The following is a 22,011-nucleotide window of genomic DNA, read 5'->3' on the forward strand; positions in this document are numbered from 1 at the left end:
TAAGTATGAATTCCTCCACTACAAAACCGTGGCATTGTATATACATAGGTCTGCCGTTTACAGTAAAGAGTCCATTTCTGTCAAAGTGTCTTATCAGTTTCTAAGGCTGAATATATATAGATATATATATATATATATATATATATATATATATATATATATATATATATATATATATATATATATATATATATATATATATATTCATGTAACACACTGTAATATGTGTGCAAAGTATATATTTAATGTATTTAACCTGTATTCTTTTAACACACTCATCTAGTCAAAAGTATTTTTTTTTTTAACAGTACCTATTAAAAAACAAGCGTAACAGGAATATGCTTACCTTTTAATTTTAAAATGTATACTTGTCCGATGTAAAATAAAACAAAATCGAAATTTAGCTTTTTTTAAATAAATGTTACAGTTGTAAATTGATCATTTTACAATATCCCTTTCGTTAATGTCTATTTAAACAGAGCTGTGCCTTTGGTATTACAAGATGTACATTAAAAGATCAGAAGGATCGTTTTGCATTTACACTGTTGACAGGTTAGGCACCTCAGAAGAGCTGCAAATCGGGGTTCACGCCTCTGCAGAACTGCAAACCCTTCAGGTTTTCCATTACCAAGGGTATGCAGAGATATATTTTCTGCATAAAAGGCTTCTGTTAATTTTACGTTTGTTTCTCCTTAAAGCTGCTCCCTCCACTTTCATGAAATTTTTTGGGAAATAAATAGTCTTTTACTATTGTAATGGCGCATTCAGGCAAGATGTTCCTGGTGCTTGGATCATTAAAATAGGGGGGTTGTTAGAAGAAGGGTGCGTCATAGTGAAGTTAGACTGTATATATACCATTCAAAAAACGAAACAATATTTTTTCTTCAGTCTCTTAAAAATTGCAACAAAACTTGATCAAAAGAATTGTATTTTATTTAAACACATTTTGCTGACAGTGTCACATTGTCAGGATAGAAAATGCATGGCGTAAGCCAAAACAACAAAACACGTGAATATTCAGCCTCGACAACATCTGCAGTACCAGGAATGCGTAGAAACCACCTATAGGAGGCAGGTATCCAAGCAAGAAGGCCAATCAGAACAGTGATTCTTACACAACATCGTCGACTACGACTTCAGTGGTGTCATAAACACAGAGTATGGCCCACACAAAGATAGAGAAACGTGGCGTTCAGTGATGCATGCAGATTTCTGCTTCGACATGCAGATGGAAGAGCCTGGGTATACAGGCGATGTCATGAACGTTGTGCGGCCAACTGTGTGCGACAGGTTGACAGATTTGGTGGTGGGGGTGTCATGGTGTGGGCAGCAATCTCAGACATTGGCAGGACCAACCTTGCTCATGTTCAAGGCAACCTGACAGCTCAACGCTATTGTCATGATATCATACACCCTCATGTGAGCTCATTCATGAACCATGGTAACATCATTTTCCAGCATGGCAATGCACGACCGCACACAGCCCCGGCCACCACAGCTTTCCTCACTCAGAACGATGTTCAAGTCCTTCCCTGGCCGTCTCACTCACCAGATCTGAACCCCAATGAGCATTTCTAGGATGAGCTTGATCAACAAGTGAGATGACGTCACCCGAGCCACAGACGTTACAAGGGCTTTTTCAGGCATGTTATCCAGGCTCTGATTCGATCCATGGGTGGGAGATGTCAGTCCGTCATCAGTGCCAATGCTGGGCATACCCGTTGCTGATTTCTGTTGACCTTGAACTTTGTTTGACCTTTGAAAGTGACTTTATTGAATGTCTTAATGATTTGTGTATGTTAAGTTAAGGTTCTTTGGAACTCTATTTTACTATGCAAACTGCAATACTAATGTTATAAAAAATACATTCAAAACACCTATGCATTTCTTTTTTTTGTGTGTGTGTGTGTGTGTGTGTGTGTGTGTGTGTGTGCATATATATATATATATATATATATATATATATATATATATATATATATATATATATGTGTGTGTGTAAGGGTTCCCATGTTTCATTACTATATTTATAATACTAAACCTTGCTTCACGATAGTGTTTAATTCTTATTTACGTTTTGGTTTACTGAAACTTGCATTACGCATTTAATACTGCGCTAACACTGTTTGGGTTATGCATCAAATTTATCATACTGCTATCTGCAAATCATTTACTGTGGTGCAATATACTGCTAAAGACTATGACTACTGAGACTGTATTCATATTACTATTACACATGTATTGTAAGGAAAAAAGGCAAAGGATGTTTCGAGGACTACTTTTAGATACTTTTACATACTTCAAATCACATAGAATGAGGTTGCTATTTTTTAGTCAGAAATCTGGCATCCCTGACGCTGTCGCTTGCTCCTCTGACATCTTTGAAGAAAGACAGGCCCTATACATAAAATGAATTAACAACATGTATGCGCTAACTACACTTGTTTCTTTTAAATACAGTAAAATACTTAATGGTTGCTCTAAACTAGCAACCTTTACTTAAACATTATAGCCACACGATTTATGGTTTCAACTTTGTTTTTATGTTGAACTATACTGGTTAAAAAGGATTTAAGAAAATTCCCGCACTCCACCTGATAAAGCCACACAGGAAATTATGTCATTAGATCTGAGTAGAAAAAAGTTCAGTCAACTATAAATAGATTTAAATTAAAACACAGTTCCCACCTTGTGTTAAGAGTCGCATTTTGCTAATTGCAGTGCTTACAGTTTAGAAATACTTCAAAATAAGATATTTTCAGTAATTCTCATGTTTCCGGCAAGTTTAAACCTCAATCTAATGGTTTATTTTACATAATAGATAATCTTGTTCTGTTTGATTAACTTGCACTACTGTTGCCATTTTCACTCATAATAATTTGATTGGGTAATGAAAAGAAAAAATGGTAAAATAAATTAATAATTCTGTTTGGATTTGACAGAAGGACTCATCAAATTGAAAATAAATATTGGAGGTTCATTTTATTGACTGAGATATGTGGTTATTTTACTACATATTGTACATTTCGAAGTGAATAAAATCAGTGAAAAAACTGTACAGCTATAGTACTAGGTGTGAGGTAGTGGTCTCTGGTGACTTATCTATAATATTGTATTTATTTGTGCTGTTGCCTTTCTTTCTAAAGATTATTTTCTTCAAAAGATGTTTGTAACATAAAAACCTAACATTAAGTTACATTAAAAAAAAATTAGAATTGGGCTCCTCTGGCGCATCCGGAAAAAGTGCTCCACATCGCAGGTTCGAGTCCAGGCTATTGCACTGCTGACCGTGGACGGGAGCTCCCAGGGACGCAGCACAATTGGCCGAGCGCCGCCTGCTGGGGCTACGGGTGGGGGGAGCTCAGGTCGGCCAGGGCGTCCTTGGCTCACCTCGCACCAGTCTAGCCGGGCACCTACAGGCTTGCCTGTAAACTGCCCACAGCTGCGTTGTCCTCCGACGCTGTAGCTCTGCGTTGGCTGCATGGTGGGTCTGCAGTGTGAAAAGAAATGGTCGGCTGCAGGGGTCCCAGAATCGCTAGCCCGACGTTCCGGGATAACCAAAAAAATCTGTCGGACAACGATTTTTTTTACTCTATAACAAAATAACGTTCTGTGCTTTAATCAAACAGCAGTTTCTCAATCGAGATTCCACTCACAGATCATCCCAGTAAAACAAGTTTAGAGGGATCAATGTTTTTCATTGGTAATGCTTGAGTGATTTCCTGGGTGATGTACATGTACACATTGCTTGTGACAAAATCCCGCGAGGATTGCCCCGTGTAACACCCCCGACAACTCAAGCAATCCTATCTCATCAATGCACTGGTATATGTCACATGAACGTGTCTTCTCCAGTGGAACAAGGGGTAAAATGGACACTCAACAGCCAAAGTATACACTTTTATATTGAAGGTTAAGATTTTTTAAACAAAGTTACAGACTGGAATTACAAGCTACTGTACTCTGCTCACCAAGATTCACACTTTGTTATCTTGTTGTTACCTTTATTAAATCATTAACGATATTTCCCAACCCAGGAAATAAATAAATAAATCGAATATGATAGTTATTATCATGGACTCAGATTTAGCAGGTAGCATGCTGACATCGCTCTTTTCATTTTTTTAATATGATTAATAAAATGTACCCGGTAATTTTATTTTAAATTTATGGTGCTTGCTTATAACTTACAGTACCGAGTGCAGCAAAAGTCTCGTGTCCAAACCGTCAGCTGAGTGTAGATATGCTTCGCTATATATGGCCTTCATTGTACGATTAAATACTGATTTAAAAGAAAAAAAAAAAAAAAGAAAAAAATCAAACAAACTGACGCGTCTACAACCGTAGCATGTCCCTATGCAACGGCCCGGCACGGCAAAGCAAGATTATTATTATTTTTTTTTTTTTTTTTTAAATAAGGAACTAAGATTTAGCGATTTAGTAAAATTTGTAAACGTTAACTTTGTTTTTGGACTTTGAAACTGACACGAAAGAAAACCGTCCCCCCCCCACCCCCCACCACCACCATGACACAAGTGTTGCTTCTCCTATATCGGGATATCCATGACATAATCATCATTAATATGAAAATTAGTGTCAGAGTAACGTATTACTATTATTAGTGCTAGTAGTGACAAATACTGTAATAATAAAGAAAATCAAACAGTAAAACAGTACTAATATTATTAATGATTTAGCTAATGTCTTTATCGAAGGTGACTTGAATTGCATGGTGTAGTATAATGAACTTAAATTAACTGCATAAAGATCAAAGGGGATCTGGGTCAACAGCTTTTAAAGAAGTGAATTTCACAGGCTGGTAAGAACTATAGGCCACTTAAATATTCAGGTTTTTTCATAATTATACATTAGTCTAACACTGTCAGAAATGGAATCATAAAAATTTAAAATCTTAATCCATTTCTTTTGATGTTTTTATAAAATCTCGATCTGGCTGGCTACAGTGAGAGCACCTTTGAGCATCCTGGTCTTTAGTACCAATGCAGCCCATAACAACAAAGACATTTGAACCTTAACAACAAGACATTTGAACCTTAACAACAAAGACATTTGAACCTTAACAACAAAGACATTGCGTATGAAAATATAATAAATAAATATTTGGGTTCAAATTTTAACACTTCTGTGCCTAACGTAACTGTTACATCCTCAAAAACGCTGACTCAGTAATGCCTAACAGAAGACATTAACAACATGCTTTCACTCCGGATTGGCCATCGAGAAGATAATATAGGTGTCAGTGGTTCTAATTTCATTATGTTACAGTGATAAAATACCTTCGATGTGACACAGTTGTTAGGCTTCATTTACAGTCTGCTCGAATGCTAGCATTGGCCAGCACAATGATACATCCTGAGCAAATTTAAAACAATCTTGTGTGTAACTTTTTTTTTCTCTGCAATGAGGAACGATACACGTTCTCCTTTGACTAGAAGAGTTACCATCTTGTGTTTCGTGGAATTATCTTTGAAATGACACCTGCGTTTCTGTGTGCTGTATTGCATTCGCTTTCGTTGATGTGATGATACACAAAGACCCTCCTACTTCTGAGGTTGTCATGTCAACATTATTGAAACTTTTCATGTGTGTGGGGAGGCACTTGAAACATGTGGCCAAAGATACTCGATAATGTGGCTTTTATTTTTTTTCTCCAGTGACGTTTGAGGTCAGCGATCAGAGGCTCAAAGGAACCACGTGTTTTTTTTTTTTTTTTTTTTTTTTTTTTTTTTGCAGTTGCTGTACTTTCAAACTGGTATTTCAAACTCCGTGGAGTCTGGTTTGAGTTGGTGTCGGAGAGAAACGGGTTCAGCTATTTTTTGATTGATCTGCTTATGTAAAATATATATTTTTTTACTTTAAAAAAAAAATCTAATTTTAGTTGGTCTAATTGTATTTTTCTACTGTCTCCCATTGTATTTTTAATAATAATTTAAAAATTATTTTTTAACAATAATAATTTTTTTTTTTTTTAGTAATAATGCACCTATAAATTGACAATGTCATTCTCAATTTATCAGATGTTTCTACATTTGAAAACAAAATTGATTTAGAATAGTAATTATTGATTTTTATTTCTTTCTCCTCTCCCTCACCCCTTTAAACTTCAGGATATCTTTTTTCCTTCCTCAAAAAAAAATTGATTCCAGTTGTTGGTTTCATTGTATTTTGTGTCCTTGTCCATTAAAAAATAAATAAATAAATAAAACAAATACATGGGAGGCGTTGATAACTCAGACCAGATGTTGGAGCTGTACAATGCTGGCATGTACATGGTCCAGATCTCATTGTAAAATGCCTATATAGTGTACCCAAGCACAGCACCGGAGCTTCAGCTCACATTTCTTTTGTTCGATACACAAGGAGTACCAGAGACTGAAAGATCAGAAACTGGGGCAAGGCTTAGTGAACAGCACTTTAGTGGAACACTGCCACAGTCTGGGAGGAAAGCCTATCCTCAAAAAAGATGTTATGTTCCCGCAAGGGCCTACAGAGGAATATGGTACTACTGTCTATGTCAGCCAGCCCTCTGTTTGGAGGAGTGTTTTGAAAAGTACCACACAGTACGTGAGTGCTGGAAGGACTAAATAAATCTTCAAAACAAACCAACATAACCAAAGGTAGTAAAAAACACTTGTTTTTATTTCATGCCGCAACATTACCTTGGGCTCCAGAAGGATTGTTCGTAAGAAATCATTGAAGGGAGATTTTATGTTACCCATTTCTAAAATCCTTATTTTGTGCAGATTCATAAAATATATACTTTTGCCAGGGCATCTCATTCTTTGGTGGCGTACTGGGCACATGAAATTAGGGTGGGCGATATATACCATGGGCTGCATAATTCAAAGTGGAAAAGTCAATGTGGCCTGGTGTCAGCCTACAGCATGTAATACCCCCAAACGAATACAAAGAATTACACAAATGCTTCAAACATAAGGATTTTTGGGACCAAGAATGATGTAGGTATAATATATTTTATGAAAAAATCCACAAAAAATGGTCACCAATGAAAAGTTCAGACAGTGACAAAATGAATATATATAGTTTGCCCGGATCATATGGTCATTTGGTTGTAAAACAGCTGACTCACAAAATTCTTGTAGTACAGAGCAGCAAAAGGGCCTCAGCAGACAGGGTTAAAGTCGGTGCAATAAGTAATAAATAAAATTCATTCAATAAAAATAAATTTAAATGTTTAAAATCTTATTATTTATTTATTCATTTATCTATTTATTTATTTATTTACTTGTTTTATTTTCAATTTTACAAGCACAATATCCCAAGACAGGATGTATCTTTCCACACTTCTGGGCTTGTGCCTCAAAACGTAACCTGGCGTGAGGTAAAATATGTCCAACATATGCCTTAAATTGCTGTAATAAAAGTCAAAGCAAAGATTAATCAATTTGGGACAAGCATTTCCAAAAATATAGCCTTCAATAGCTCAATAATCCATAGTGTCAGTAGTGTTAAAAGAATGTTGACATGAGCTACACTCACACGATGAGTGTCCATGCAAAGTTTAATCAAATTTGGGCAAATGGTTCTAGATCCTTCATTAGCCCAAATAATTAGAGGCCAGATCCTAAAAATATAAGAACATAAGAACATAAGAAAGTTTACAAACGAGAGGAGGCCATTCGGCCCATCTTGCTCGTTTGGTTGTTAGTAGCTTATTGATCCCAGAATCTCATCAAGCAGCTTCTTGAAGGATCCCAGGGTGTCAGCTTGTAGCTTTATACTACATATAATGTAGTTAAAATAAATATACCGGCATCTTCCCCTGTATCGCTGTCGCTGAGGAGAAATATACAAATAAATGTTACTGAAGCTAATAAGGTAACAAAATTAGTTTTAAAAGCTCCCTTAATAAAAAGCGTTAAGAACGTTCAGCAACATATGTTCAGGGGACCGTTGAAAATGTCATTTTAGATCGATTTTCACTGCTCCCCTTATCATTATTTAGTGGAACTTTTCCTTGTTAAAAAGGTGTAGTGGTAAAGGTTTTAAAATACATTTTCACTGCTTCCCTTATCACTGATTGCTACACTGCCCGTCACATCTCAGTATCTATTCCTAAAGCCAAACCCGGATTCAGCTGAGTTATGGGTGGTATGGCTTTTCCTGACTTTTGTCGCTTCCTACTGCACTATTGAAGGTAATTTAATTGCCATGCTTTGTAAGATATTTCCTGAATTTTGTGACATCAAGGGTCCAATTCACAAAGCTTTTACTCATGAGTTTTTTAAAGAGCTCTTTCTTGTTAGTTTTAGGATTGTAGTTTTTCATTTTAAAAAGTGCTAATATTGCTAAATTTGGAGTAAAAAGCTTTGAAAATACGACCTGTGTGAAAACGCCAATGATTTACGTCTGGTTTTTAAGCCAGCCAGACTTTGGTCTTCAATTCACGGCTGGTTATAAAACAAGCCAAAAACTGAAAAACTAAAATAACAAATGCAGATGGATTATGGCATAGTTCGCTCACATTATGCTTTGCATGCAAACCAATATATTTTGTTTCAGATTTTAAAAAAATAATAATTATATGCATTTTAGTCCCTTTTTTTCTCATTGGGACTTAATCAATCCACTCACTCTGTGCATGACATTTGGCTTAAGTTTGCTGCCTGGGTGGACGTAAACAAATCAATATTTTTTATTTTAAGTGCATTTTTATAAATATACATGAAATTATGAACGATATTGGCTACATTTGCAATTAAAATAGAGGTAGCTCTCTGTGATTGTCATGCTATTATTCCTGAAAAAAAAAATCCCTTGACCCAGTCCTTTTTTATTTACAACAAATGTACCAGTGGGTGTCATTTTATGGTAATAAAGGAAGGGCTATGCTAATAATTCCTATAGCATACATGATAAGAATGTACTAATAATTAAACATGTATTGCATTAAAAAGGGTGTTCAACGACTTTGAAAGCTTTTAGAATGATATTACAGAAACAATCCAATTCTACTTATCTAATCAGGGTTTACAACAGATGTAACTGAGAGTAACTGTTTTTTCTGTATCTCCACGGATGGTTAAATGCAATTATTTGTTAAATGTTTCTACTAAGATTCCCTCATAGCACAAAAGGGATTCCTTAATGTGTGATGCTAAAGTTATACCAATATGCTACCATGACTACTAATTAAATTAAGTTTATTTAGAAGTTATTAATTGCTTTGCATTTTGATTACTCAACATTTCAAAGACAGGCTGTAACTACTATAATTATTATTTTGTATTAAAATATTTTTCAACAGCAGGACTCAATGCTATGATCTTAAGGAGCATAAACTAAGGGTTTCTTGCTTGATCTAAACAGAGAGCTCAGCTTATAGCTGAGATTTCAGTGATTTATCAGTTTGGAAGTATGTATAGCAACTTGTATATTGCATTTCTAATTTACATGTATAAAAAAATGTAGTATAAATCGATTAACCTGTTTTGAAATTCATGAAATGAATGTACTTTTGACAATCGATGGGACACATTGATGACTGATGTAAGGAGGTGTATTTTTGTCTCAGTAAGATGACGATTCTGCAATTCATTCCTTAGAATTTGATGTATTGTGACGCATGGAACAATGTTAATCAAACTGAAGTGGCACTGGTCTACCCCGTTTAGGCATTCCATGCTTGGAACGTGCTTTTCCAAAATCTAGAAAAATAGTACGGTGACAGTGTGATGACATCACAAATAAAAAATAATAATATTGCATTCTGGGTACTAAAAGTCATACTAAACATTGCCATTTTGGTCCCAATTATAACTCATGCGTTATTAAAATATTGTTTTGTTTTAGATAACAGTTTCATGAACATTTTAATAAATCAAAGCAAACAGTCTTTGAGTTAGTAATGAGTAAAAACTCTTTGAATAGGGTCCAACATTTCATTTTAAGGATTCTCCAAGCAAGCTCAAAGTGAAGACATTAATTGAGAGGAAACAAATAAATCTCTGCCATGTGAAATAGAGAACATTTCCATTTAGCAAGTTCAGAAAACGTTTGATCTGCTTTATTTATTATGCGCATATTTTAGTTTGACACAAATCAACCACATGACAGCTGTAGAGAGAGGTCATGGTTTTTTTCCCTGTAGAAGTGAAGTGGCATTGTATCTGTCTGTCAATCCCATCTCTAACTCTCATTTCGTTCACATAGACCATTGACAGGTCTCTGTAAGATGAGTAATTGTATTGCAGCCAGTCTGACACAAACTGCAGTTTATTCTCAAATCAGACAGGATAAAGAGTGAGCTAGTATTTTCCTATTTCAATCAGCAATATCACAGGGCTTGAAACTTGCACTTGGGTCTCAAAACTTCCCTTGTTTAAGTATATTATTGAATTGACCAGGTGCCTAAATCAAACCAGAGTATATTGGTTTACCAACAGTAATTGTCTATGCCCATCAGGGTGGAACATCAAACACCATGCTCCTCATCATTTAAATAATATTCTTAATTGAAGGTAGTTCTAAAATCAAGATTGAGTACAGGTTCAAGTCCTGATATAGATATTATATCACACTGAATAACTACAAATACCTAAATCAATATACAATAAATTATATTTGGTTCCTTTTAATATAACACAAATAAATAGACACATGGAAGATGGCTATATACGGAAATATAGCAGATACCTAAGCACAGATGGTATTCTTGCTTGAAGCCTAGTTTGTACTCCAAACTTACTGTGACCCTGTGCATTTAGTTTTCAAGTGACTTACTGTGACCATTGTGAAAGTGCATCTTCTCTTCCTCTGGATCCTGTTTGGCTTTACTGTAGCCACAGCGCCTGGAACACAAACACAGTGCATCAATCTCACTTTAGAAATGTGTCAATATCCTCTTTTTGAAAAACATTACTTGCCAGGACACATGCTTGGGTCTCCTTTCTCGTTTATCTGCAACTTGGCTGTTTCAATGTGTCCTACAGATAAAGTGTTTGCAGTAAAACAACAATGTGAGAGAGCCGAGGCATCAAATACACACAATGGCAGCAGAAGTGCCATCTTGAAAAGCAAGATTATCAGGAAAGTTTTGCACGACAGTAGTTAACAGTGATATTATTAGGTCAATAAATTACACTGCTTTACATCCTTAGCTGTAGATTATGTTTTCTGCAAATTTAATATTTGTTTTTTAATTATTAAAGGAAATTATACAAAATAAATTAAGCCATTTCTATTGGCTTTACAAATCATCCAGCAAACTCCAAAACAGGACACGGGTTACTTTAGATGTCGACTGCAAAAAATGTAAATATTATGAAAAATACAAGGTCAGAAGTTTTTCAAATATTTCATCATGGTATGGTCAGTAATGCATTTGAGCAGGCCTACATATAGACATAACCTTAGTTTTGTTTTAAGCTTCGGTACAACAGGTAACCAGGTCAAAACATACCTTCTCAAAGTCATGATGCAGAGACATGCTAATGGACACATCTATAAAGATGTTTTTGTTATAAAGAAATTGCAACTTCATAAACAGAATAATGGCTGCCTCAGTGTGTATTACCAGGAGTAATACAATCAGACGTTCTGGGGACCATGGAATCTCAAGAGCGAAGCTGGAGAGGTTCCTGTCCCTATAACGTAGAGATGGTATTACCCCTGGTTATTTTTTGAAATACGGTATGTATCCGAGTAAAAAAATATGTGTCTTACATTTCGTGTAAGAGTTAAATTTATCGGTCAGGAGCAGGGAGATGCAGACAACCGGATGCAGCTCTGGGAGCAGGAAGTACGTGGGGGGGAGGGGGGAGGCAGAAACCTCTCCAGCTTCGCTCTTGAGATCAATGTTTAATTATTAGTTATCCCCTGCACCTGGTGTGTATTGTAAATTAGAGCCAGGTGCAGGGTATTTAAAGAAAGCAGGCAGTTTGTTCAGGGCTGCTGGTGTGTGAGGAGCCTGATTGAAGGTGTGCTCAATCGTAGTAAAAAAAAAAAAAAAAAATGGTAGTGTGAGAAAGCCTTTTTGTGTGTTCTGTTTTGTCAATGTGTGTTATAGGTAAACAGCTTAGCTGTCCTGAGTTAGTTAGGTTCCTGTGTGTAATAGTTAGTGCTCAAGAAAGAGCTAGGTGTTTGTTTTGTTTATTTCTGTTTCTGTTTATTAAAAGTGCATATAGGTGCTAAAAAAAAACAATTTCTGGGTCCTGGGTCCTGAATTAAAGGGGCAACGAACCTTGAAAGTTTGAGGATCTGCCCTGGGTCCTGAATTATAGGGGCAACGAATGAAAGTTTGAGGATAATTATAATATATATATATATATATATATATATATATATATATATATATATATATATATATATATATATATATTTTCATGTTTGGTGATCGGATAGCTGATGGTTTTAAGCTCAACTCTTCTGCCCCTCAGCAGTAAAAGAGTTGAAGAAAAATCTCTAAGCCCAGTGCCATATCACAGGGACTAAATTTGAAAAGACCAAAACAAGGAAGGCCTGATTCAGAAGAGTTATTCAGCCATGCAGTCAAGTGTTTACATGCTCACTCTCTGCCAGCCGAATTGACACCTCAACATGGTGAATCAGAACTCTGCATTATTTGCGAACGTTGTGGACTTTCATTCTCAGCTATGAAGAACTCTTATTGAGACCCAAAGAACCAAAATTCAGATGTGAAAGAGGATTCAGCTGGATGAACCTTATTTGCACCCCTTTGAGATCATGGCTAGCAGTAGAACACAAGTGCACTGATTTTTATACCCAACAATGTGTCACCATCCACTACTATATGTGAAGTCTTGGACAGCAAAAAAAAACGAGGTGATACAACTGTCTGCATGTCCAGGAAGCACATAGAGGAGACATCACCACTAGCTCCTCTGTGAACACATTTGTGAATATCTTTTAAAGATTCCTGACATGTGCAAACATGTCTCAGTGCAAGATTTATGTTTTCTTACTTTTTCTTCTCTAATATAAAATGCTGTACTGGATAGTTGATTTTTTTAAAGTTTTTCTAAAAGGAATAACACACAGGGGGTTAGGCATTAAAGTTTATGGTATTTATTTTTTTAATCATCCAGTGCGTTTCTGTAAGTTGTAAAGCAGTATAACGGTGCTGTGAGGTTTCACTGTTCTAAAGTGCTAAAGTCTTATCGCGAAATTTTGGATTACTGTATACTCACATAACTTGAAGTTGAAAATCACATGATACAATACAACACGGAAACTACAGGGAGGTTCCAAAATCATCAACAGGTATGAAGAGGTCATACCTATGCTGTCCAAAGTTACCCCAAAAAATGTTGAGAAGAACACAAAGTTTCAGTTCAGCCTAAGATTCTATGGGTGTACCAACAGGTGCAAAGCTACAGTATTACACAATTCCAAAGTAGTTTTAACAGTACAATGCACAAATTTGTTGAGAGTCATTTCCAGGACTTAAGGTAAGACAAGGTTAAGGCCAAGACCTTCCAAGCCAAGAATTTGTCATGCAGCATACATGGTAAACTGTTTAGAAAATACCAAATTTCAGTCACATTGCAATGACATTTTTATATTTAGATTATTTCAAATACATTAGCAGCATAAAAGAAAAGAATCCTTGGCCAAGAATCAAGTTTTTATCAAGACATTTAATTGAATGCTCATACATTCAGGAATCTCTGTGAAATGGAAGAAACTTGGTTGTCAAGAGAATTGTATAGCATTTGCTAGTTTCTTTTCCTATAACTGCTTCTTTCTCTCCGTCGCTGACTGTGTTATAAACTTGACAGTGTCACCAGAAGACTAAGGACATCTAGAAAATGTTAAATTATTTTTCAAAGAAGGGAAGAAAAAGAGAAAGACCTTCTTTTTAAATATACCTTTCTTACATTGCAGATTCAAAGGTTTAAGGAGAGGATGACACTATCATAAAGAGTCAAATTACCATCCTATAATCACAAACTCAGAGCAGTTATGAATTTTGGTTTGGAACCTTACAAAAAAGTATTAATATAATGTACTTAATATTTCAATATTATAATATGAGAAAGCGTTATTACCATAACCCTGGTTCCCTGAAATAGAAATATAACCATTACTGAATGGGTATTTACCAGAACTCCAGAAAAGTGTATACCAAAGCTGCTCGTTGAGCCTGTTGCAATCATGGACGCAGTGACCTTGAAGTTTAATGGTTACATTTCTATTTCAGAGAATCAGGGTTATGGTACAATGGACAATACTGCAGACGACTGGAGTGCTACAAAGCTAAGTCAAGGCTGCCCTGTGAGTTACCATTCAGAACCCCAGTAACAAGTAGCTAGGGTGAAAAAAATTGAGGGCGAGTTTCACCTCTATGCCTGTGGTGCAATGGTCAACTGGAAAGCTGCCCTTATCACTCTAGTTTCAAAACCAGGGTTTTGAGGATCCACAACTTAGAAGAACATGGTAAAGGTATGGGGAGTAGCCAACCCTGCTACTGGAATAAAGACCACAAAGTTGCCATGCCCCTGGTGGAATGGGCAATGAGCTTTTCTGGAGGAAGCAAGTTGGTTAGCTCATACGCAGTCCTGACCATGTCTTCTATCCACTTCGACAGCAGCTGCTTAGACTTGACCATAGGACTTCACCCCATAGCAGACAAACAATTGTTCAGACTGCCTCCAATTCTTCGTCCTGTCAACAAAATATGCTTGGGCCCAAACTGGACAGAGCGTATGGAGCTGCCGCTCTCTGTCAGACTGGAAAGGAGGTGGATGGAAAGCCTCCAGTTCCAAAGACTGGTTGACATGGAAGGGTCTGGGAAGCTGGTGCCATCAGGCACAGAAATTTCTGGAACGTTACTACCTTGAGCGCCCTGTTGAGCTGAAAGACAGTGGGCAAAACTGGTTGTGCTGGTCTTCGAGGCTGCTGGGGCCTAGGACGCCAGTTTGCCACTAGTTTATGTACCGGAGGTGGTCGCTTGGTAAGCAGGCGAACAATCTCCTTAGTGGATTTTTGTGCTGCAGCATCTCATCCACCGTTGCACCAAATGTATGCCCTGGAGTGATCAGGGCATCCAACAGCAGATCTTTGTCCTTGTTAGGCACACATGCCTAGGAAAGCCAAAGTTTCCAATGTGCAGCTACCAGCTAAGCCAGGTTTCTATCTAGAGCTGTTGAGCTTGGACACACGGAGCAGGTTTTTGTTAACCATGCACAGTTCATCCAGCTGTTGCGGTGAGAGCCTGTGGTTCTAAGAAAGGGACCACAGCAAACATGACTGGTAGGCTACTAGGATATTGTTCTAGTTCCCTAGCCACAATTTGTTAAGAATATCACATATAATTTGTGTAAAACAAGTGTGAAATATATACAGATAGAAGCAACAATGTACTTATCAGAACAAGGCTTTCCAGTCAGTCTTGAATGGAAAAATAGCGCTGAGAACTGTGAGTGTAGTCCTTTTGTGCACTCAAGGATGGGAGCACGACTGTGTCACATGCTCAAAGAGCAGCTTCGGTATAGAATTTTCAGGTAACTGCCCATTTGGTAATGGTTACATTTTGTACTTGAAAGGGAACTGACAACTTATTACAGGTATATTTTGTACTGTGGTATACCAATAACCATTCCACATGAAGACAAAGCTATCCTATAGGCTAACCAATCTCATGAAGACCAAGCCAACTTTTCCCAAAATATTTCTTCCCTGTCTCCTCACTCTTTTTAAGCAATCCAAGTGCAGGCAAAGTTTCAAAGACGCTTAAAGTCAAGATCCATTTGCTAAATCATACAGGCTAATGAATCTCATAAAGTACAAGCCCACCTTTCCCCACTGCTATCTCTCCCAACTCCTTTGTAACTATATTTCCCATACAGGGTTCATGGTCCTCCAACACTAGGCTTTGGTTGACATCTGACCCTTGCAAAACTGTCTAATGGTTCTATACTATATTCTTCTATTAAATCTATCAAAGTTGTGTCTCAGTCTTTGATTGTATTTCTCCTTGATGTGCGCAATTGTTACATCCAACTTTTAAGAGTTATAAACAGTGCCCCTAAAGATGTGGCAGCCCTGGAAACGTATTGCCCATAGTCTGGTGCCTCCACCTGCTTCCTTCCACTGCTCTATGGTGTTTTAGTTATTTGTTTCTATTGTATTTAAAGTGTTCAAGTGACTTATAATCAACCAGCCAGCCAGCAGAGGCAGCAACACACTCTTATTTCCTGTACTCGGTACCATAGAGTAGGGTATATTTAGATTTCAGCTCAAAACTAGGCATCTTCATTAGATAAAGCTGTGCTCAAAGCTAAAAGTTCAAGTATGAGTACAGAAATAAAATTAAAAAAGCTAAAATAGTATGTCCAATATGAATTTAGTTAATCTGAATTTCATAAATGTTTACTAAGTAATCTTGTGTTGATTCTAGGGATTTCGTAGTCAACATAAAACTAACATGACTTCCAACTTATTTAATATCAAGATCACATCCCAACCATACTCATATTAAACCTGTAATCAACATTATTAATTAAGCTCTTAACTCAACACTGAAGTACAGAAAAGGCAACGTCACTCAAACTGCAGACCATTAAATTGAACTGTACTCCCATACTAAACTATACTAATATGTACAGCTATGGCCAAAAGTTTTGCATCATCTTATATAATTAAATCATTTTGCTTGATTGAAAGTTGGATGAAACCTGCTGAATAATGTTACATTAACATATTGAATTACACACCACTTTGTAGTTTTCCTTAACTTAACGAAAAAGTGACAACAATTGAAAAATGGGACATTTCGAAATCTGACATGAAATACTTTTGGCCATAATTGTATATATGTTAGGACCCGAAGCCGAAATACAACCCCACTGACGGTTAATTGACGTTTTTAGTACCTCAAAATCTTATTGTGTTCGGCTTGGGGTTGTCTTGTGGATAACCCTATCACAATGCAGAAAATTCAATTTACCTGAAGCCGACCTGAAGAAGATCGGATACCAGAAGATCTGACCAGCCCTTCATGTTAAAGTGAGACCACTTTGAATTACCGATCTGAGTTTGAATTATTCCAAGGGTAGCCCCAAATGTGTCAAGTTAGGCTACTTTGGAAATTAAAAAAAAAAAAAAAAAAACATAATGCGGTAATAAATACATGACATGCCTATGTTTCTAAATAAAATGATCAAACAATCTGATTTATGTATTTATTTATTAATACAGTAGTCTCTGGCAAAGAGAACACCCCTCAGGAAGCAAGCTAAGTGTTCTTAAACATCACTGCCTGGAAATAAAATTAATGACCTAAAATAACCGCCATATGATCAAATAGAGGTCATTCACTAGGAAATTACATGAAAGGGGTATTCTTCATCAAGATTTCAAGTTTGGTGTGTTTTCTCTCTACCTTTTTGTGTATAAATACATTGCAATGGTTGTTAAAAAAAAAAAAAAAAGGTAAATTGGTTTCCTTTTTAAATAGTCATAACCAGAATAACCTTTCCTTTCTTCTCAGTGTTTTTAAAATATAGACAATTAAGATATAGATGTATATGTATGTAAATTGTACGGTGTTATTATAGGTTGTTTTTTTTTTCACAGTCTGAACAGTCTTTAAAAATAGATAAGTCATTAAAATGTATTTACTCTGCAGTGCTCTGTTGACACTATTGTAGTGATGTGCAAGTTTAAGAAAGTCTATTAAAATGACACCCACTATTAGTAACAATAATAGACATTACCAAGTATTAGCATGCTGGTAATTCTATAGTGCTATAATGTATTTAATGACCTGGTAATGTGTTATAAAGAAGGGCCCTATTCAGAAAATGTATATATATATATATATATATATATATATATATATTTATATATATTCGAAGGTTTATATAATATATATTTTCTATAATAGAATTCATACTGATTCGAAGGTGTACAATTGTGTCCTATAATAGTTATTGGTTTGGTTTCCTTGTTGAAAATTGCAGGTGACAATTATTGTTATTTGTTTATTTAACAGACACCTTCACCTGAACTATGCATCAGCTGCAGAGTCACTTACAACAATGTCTCACCCGAAAGCCAGAGCACAAGAAGGTTAAGTGACTTGCTCAGGGTCACACCGTGAGTCACTGAGTGAGCCGGGATTCGACTTCTTGGTTACAAGCCCTTTTCTTTAACCTTTGGACCACACAGCCACAGTTCTAAAAATATAGCTGTTTAGACAAACACACAACAATTTTTAGATTCCCAGCGTTGTCAAGGTTGATTCAGGAAGTGGTAACATTTCCGTTACAACTCCTTTAGAAAGGGAAGTATTTCATACAGACCATGGTGTCAAACTGGCCTCAGGTTCAAGGTCAATGCTAAGGAGCTGCAGGCTGTTACACGATTTCGATTTGACGCACACAGCCGACATTTAGACTGGTATTTTTTGTCGTTGCTTCCCAACAGGGTATGGCAGACAAAGTGAGAACCTCCTTCTTAGAAGGAGGGCATTTGGGATGCAAACGTAAACCTTGGGCCTAAAAACATTTCGTCGGAATCGTTATATAGCCATTAAATTGAACATAAAAAGTGTTATTCGTACTTTTAGAAATTGAACATCTGTAAATGTTATTCAAAATTTTTAATGATTAAATTAATTTTAATTTTAAATTAAAATTAAATTTTCCTTTAAAATTTATTTTATATATATATATATATATATATATATATATATATATATATATATATATATATATATATATATACACACACACACACACCTACACAGTAGGTTTAATAGCAAATAGCTAGTAAAACACATGTTTCTATTTCATAGGGAAGGACAGACCTTACATGTGTACTGTAGGGCATATTGATGGATCCTTATGCTGTATACACATTAGCCAAAAAATAAGAAACCGCATCTCAAACCCTGATATACATTGGAAAGTAGCAACATTATGGTATGGTATGGTAACATCCCTACATTAAACACCCAGACCATGTCAGACCACAATCCATGACAATCAAAGTAATCATGCAGGGTAAATTTTACAAGGCCTTCTAGTTTGTAAAACAGTAAATCATGGCATAAGTGAACACATACACCCAGTTTAAAAAGATAGGTAATGTACTGCATTTAATCATGCACTTAACCCAACCTGTTGTGTCTTGTATTTCACTTGCACTCGTATCTAACCCTGATGTGAATATCAACACTGTTATCTGCTCTTGAACTGCCCCAATATAAAATCGTACTGTGTTTTGTATTTGCTCTTATTAGGACTGAAGTCAGTGTATTTTGTATCTTGCTCTTAATTATACTGTAATTCTTAATATGTATGTTTTGTATACAACTGTAAGTCACCCTGGGTAAGGGAGTCTGCTAATAAATAAATAAATAAATAAATAAAAATCATTATTATTATTATTTAAGTGTGTATATATTTGAAATGCTGGTCCTACCTTCCACTAAGGAGGAATCCAGTAACTACAGCCAGCAGGATCACACCCACTGTGACAGACACAGTGATTATGGGAACCTGGCTCGGATCACTTGATGCAGCAACTGCTGGGTACAAAAAATAATAATAAAACAGGAATTATCATGAATGTCAATAACAGTGATGTACTTATCTAACCAAGCCATTTCATTTTTTTTTTTTATCTTCAAAGTGTTGAGAAGGATGTGTAAATCAAAGGATAAAAAAATCCCATTTAAATGCAAAAAGATTTCAGGTTGTAACACAACAAACTGTGAAAACACCCAAGGGGGGTGAATACTTCCAATAGGCACTGTAAGGCAAACATTTGGTTAGAGCCTTCATCAGTACACTTAATATATAATAAATTCATAAAATTAGGAGAGCTGCAGTGCCATTGTGATATAATAGTTGAAATAATGCATAGTAGTAAGTGCCCTCTACTGGTTTATAAACACACCCTTCAGATATGAAGTTAAGGTGATATATTATATGATGGTGATGTAGTTATATTATAGCTGAAGGCAGATCACCATGACCTACATACACCCACCATACGCATGGAAATATGTAAAACTGGCATTAAGACAGACTCCATATCTCCCCAGATTCATATAACTTGTGCAAAAGTTTTTGTAAAGTTTTATCACATTTGGAGAAGAAACTCTCACGATAGGTAAAACTGTAAAAACTTGACATACGAACTAGACATAATTTGGGGAATAAAAATAATCCTGGCTAGATTTACTTGTGACTGTTACATCCAGTCTAAATAAGGAAGTCATACATAAAAAAATAAAAAAATAAAAAAATAAAAATGAACATTTGCAAACTATACAGATATCTGTGGAATTATGGGTCACTCTATACTTTTTATATCTTAGTCAAAAACATACCAGGCAATCATGGTAAAGCACATGTTCGAATAGTAACTACACGTTACAGTGTAATTATGTTAAAGCATAGTAAACACCAAGATTACTGTGACAGAGTTTTATAATGAACTAATCAATTCAACAAAACTAAACATAGAAAGTTCAGTAATTGCACCTGCTGGTATTATTGCCAGAGTGCTTATCTTTTTTCTACAAGTACATTGCAGTTAATGAAATTATGAAATTAAACATTGAAGTGTTAAAATGGTAGACTAGACTCTCTATACAGCAATGATAGTTTACATGTTTTCAGGATATTGGCACAGCAAAAGTAATCAGCCAAAAGCACCATTTCACTTTTAATTTGTAGTTCCCAACACTCTTAGGTGAAATGTAGGAAAAAACAAGTCAATACCTGTTTGGCAAAGTGGTTTGCAGTGTGCAGGTGTAGAGGTGATGTGATTATGAAATAGAAGACAGACAACAAAGTTCATGATCCAAACAAACGTTTATTTTATAATCCCAGTCTGGCGACCGCAAAGAATAATCCCAGGCAATACACAGCAATGTGTATTGCAATGTTCCAAACAATGGATTACAGTCCCGAAAAATAAACACGGTAGAACACACACACGATCACAAGTCCAGACTGAGTGCTAATGTGCAAATGGTGAAATACAATTTATTTGTGCACAGTGGTGAAGTGTTGTCCTGGTTGGTGCCGGTCTTAAGCGACAGCTCCCGGCATGTGTTAGCTGTCTAATAAGAACAAACGAGTACAATTGGACACAACAAAACAAACAAACACTAAACACAGTTATTTTATCATTCTCCTTCATGGGTTCGCCTTCAACCATAAGAAAAGAACAGATCGCTTAGCCACGTTCCCTTTTGTACCATCAGTCACGCCCCCTTGGTTCAGCGAGTGCAACTGTTTCTCCTCCAATCCACGGTTGCCACTTCGCTTCCCTTCTGCGACAATGATTTAGTGTACCGTAACTCCGCCCCCTTTCTAGATGGCTGACTTCCACCTTTCCCTGGAATGAATTGTCAGACCATCCAGTCGGGGGAACTCTGTTCCCTTTACACAGCGCTCTCACAGGTTGGGAGGGAGATTTATAACTTTATTCTTTCTCTGTCACTACGTGTCATACAGTAAGAAAAATAAGTCACCAAAGTAATGTAAAAATGTCCTCCTTTTTCTCCCAACGTATTTTTTTTTTGCAGATTTTTGCAGACCCCAGCCACTTTTATCCATGCATATGTACATTACAGGACATCTGAGTTTAATGACAATCAACTTGCTTTGTCAACATGGAAATATACTACGGAACGCACTTATTGTGACGTCTATATCATTTATATTAAATTATTTCTGTTTTAAAATTTGCCTACAAAAAATATCTTCTCATTTTATATAATATAAATATTAAAAACTTATGTCATGTCTGGGATTTGATGATGAAACTATAACCTTTAGTTTGCAAGCATGTTGTGTTACTGTCATCACTGCTACACAATTAGTTGAGAAAACAAGCAGTATTTTGAAAGATGAAGTCAGTCAGCGGAGAATTCTTTGGACTTATTTTGGAGATTTTTCGAGTCATCATCATCATCATCATCATCATCATCATCATCATCAAACGGTATTTGTGGTCCCCACTGGACAAAAAGGAAAGTTCAATTCT

The 22,011-nt window shown here is 36.0% G+C and overlaps 1 protein-coding gene across 3 annotated transcripts in view; it reads right to left on the bottom strand.

Moving 5' to 3' along the window:
• Window positions 1-22,011, bottom strand: part of LOC121319734 (ephrin type-A receptor 5-like) — a 189,083-nt gene that overhangs the window by 37,868 nt on the left and 129,204 nt on the right. For 2 of the 3 annotated variants that reach the window (XM_041257486.1, XM_041257507.1), the window contains exons 8-9: window positions 19,432-19,534; window positions 10,765-10,832 (exon numbers count right to left, since the gene is read on the bottom strand). In XM_041257486.1, coding sequence (XP_041113420.1) covers window positions 10,765-10,832; window positions 19,432-19,534 — 171 coding nt within the window. Of the gene's footprint in view, window positions 1-10,764; window positions 10,833-19,431; window positions 19,538-22,011 lie in introns of all 3 variants that reach the window. The other variant, XM_041257478.1, reaches the window with a different exon arrangement.

Source organism: Polyodon spathula, chromosome 1, assembly GCF_017654505.1.
Source record: "Polyodon spathula isolate WHYD16114869_AA chromosome 1, ASM1765450v1, whole genome shotgun sequence".
Lineage (NCBI taxonomy): Eukaryota > Metazoa > Chordata > Actinopteri > Acipenseriformes > Polyodontidae > Polyodon > Polyodon spathula.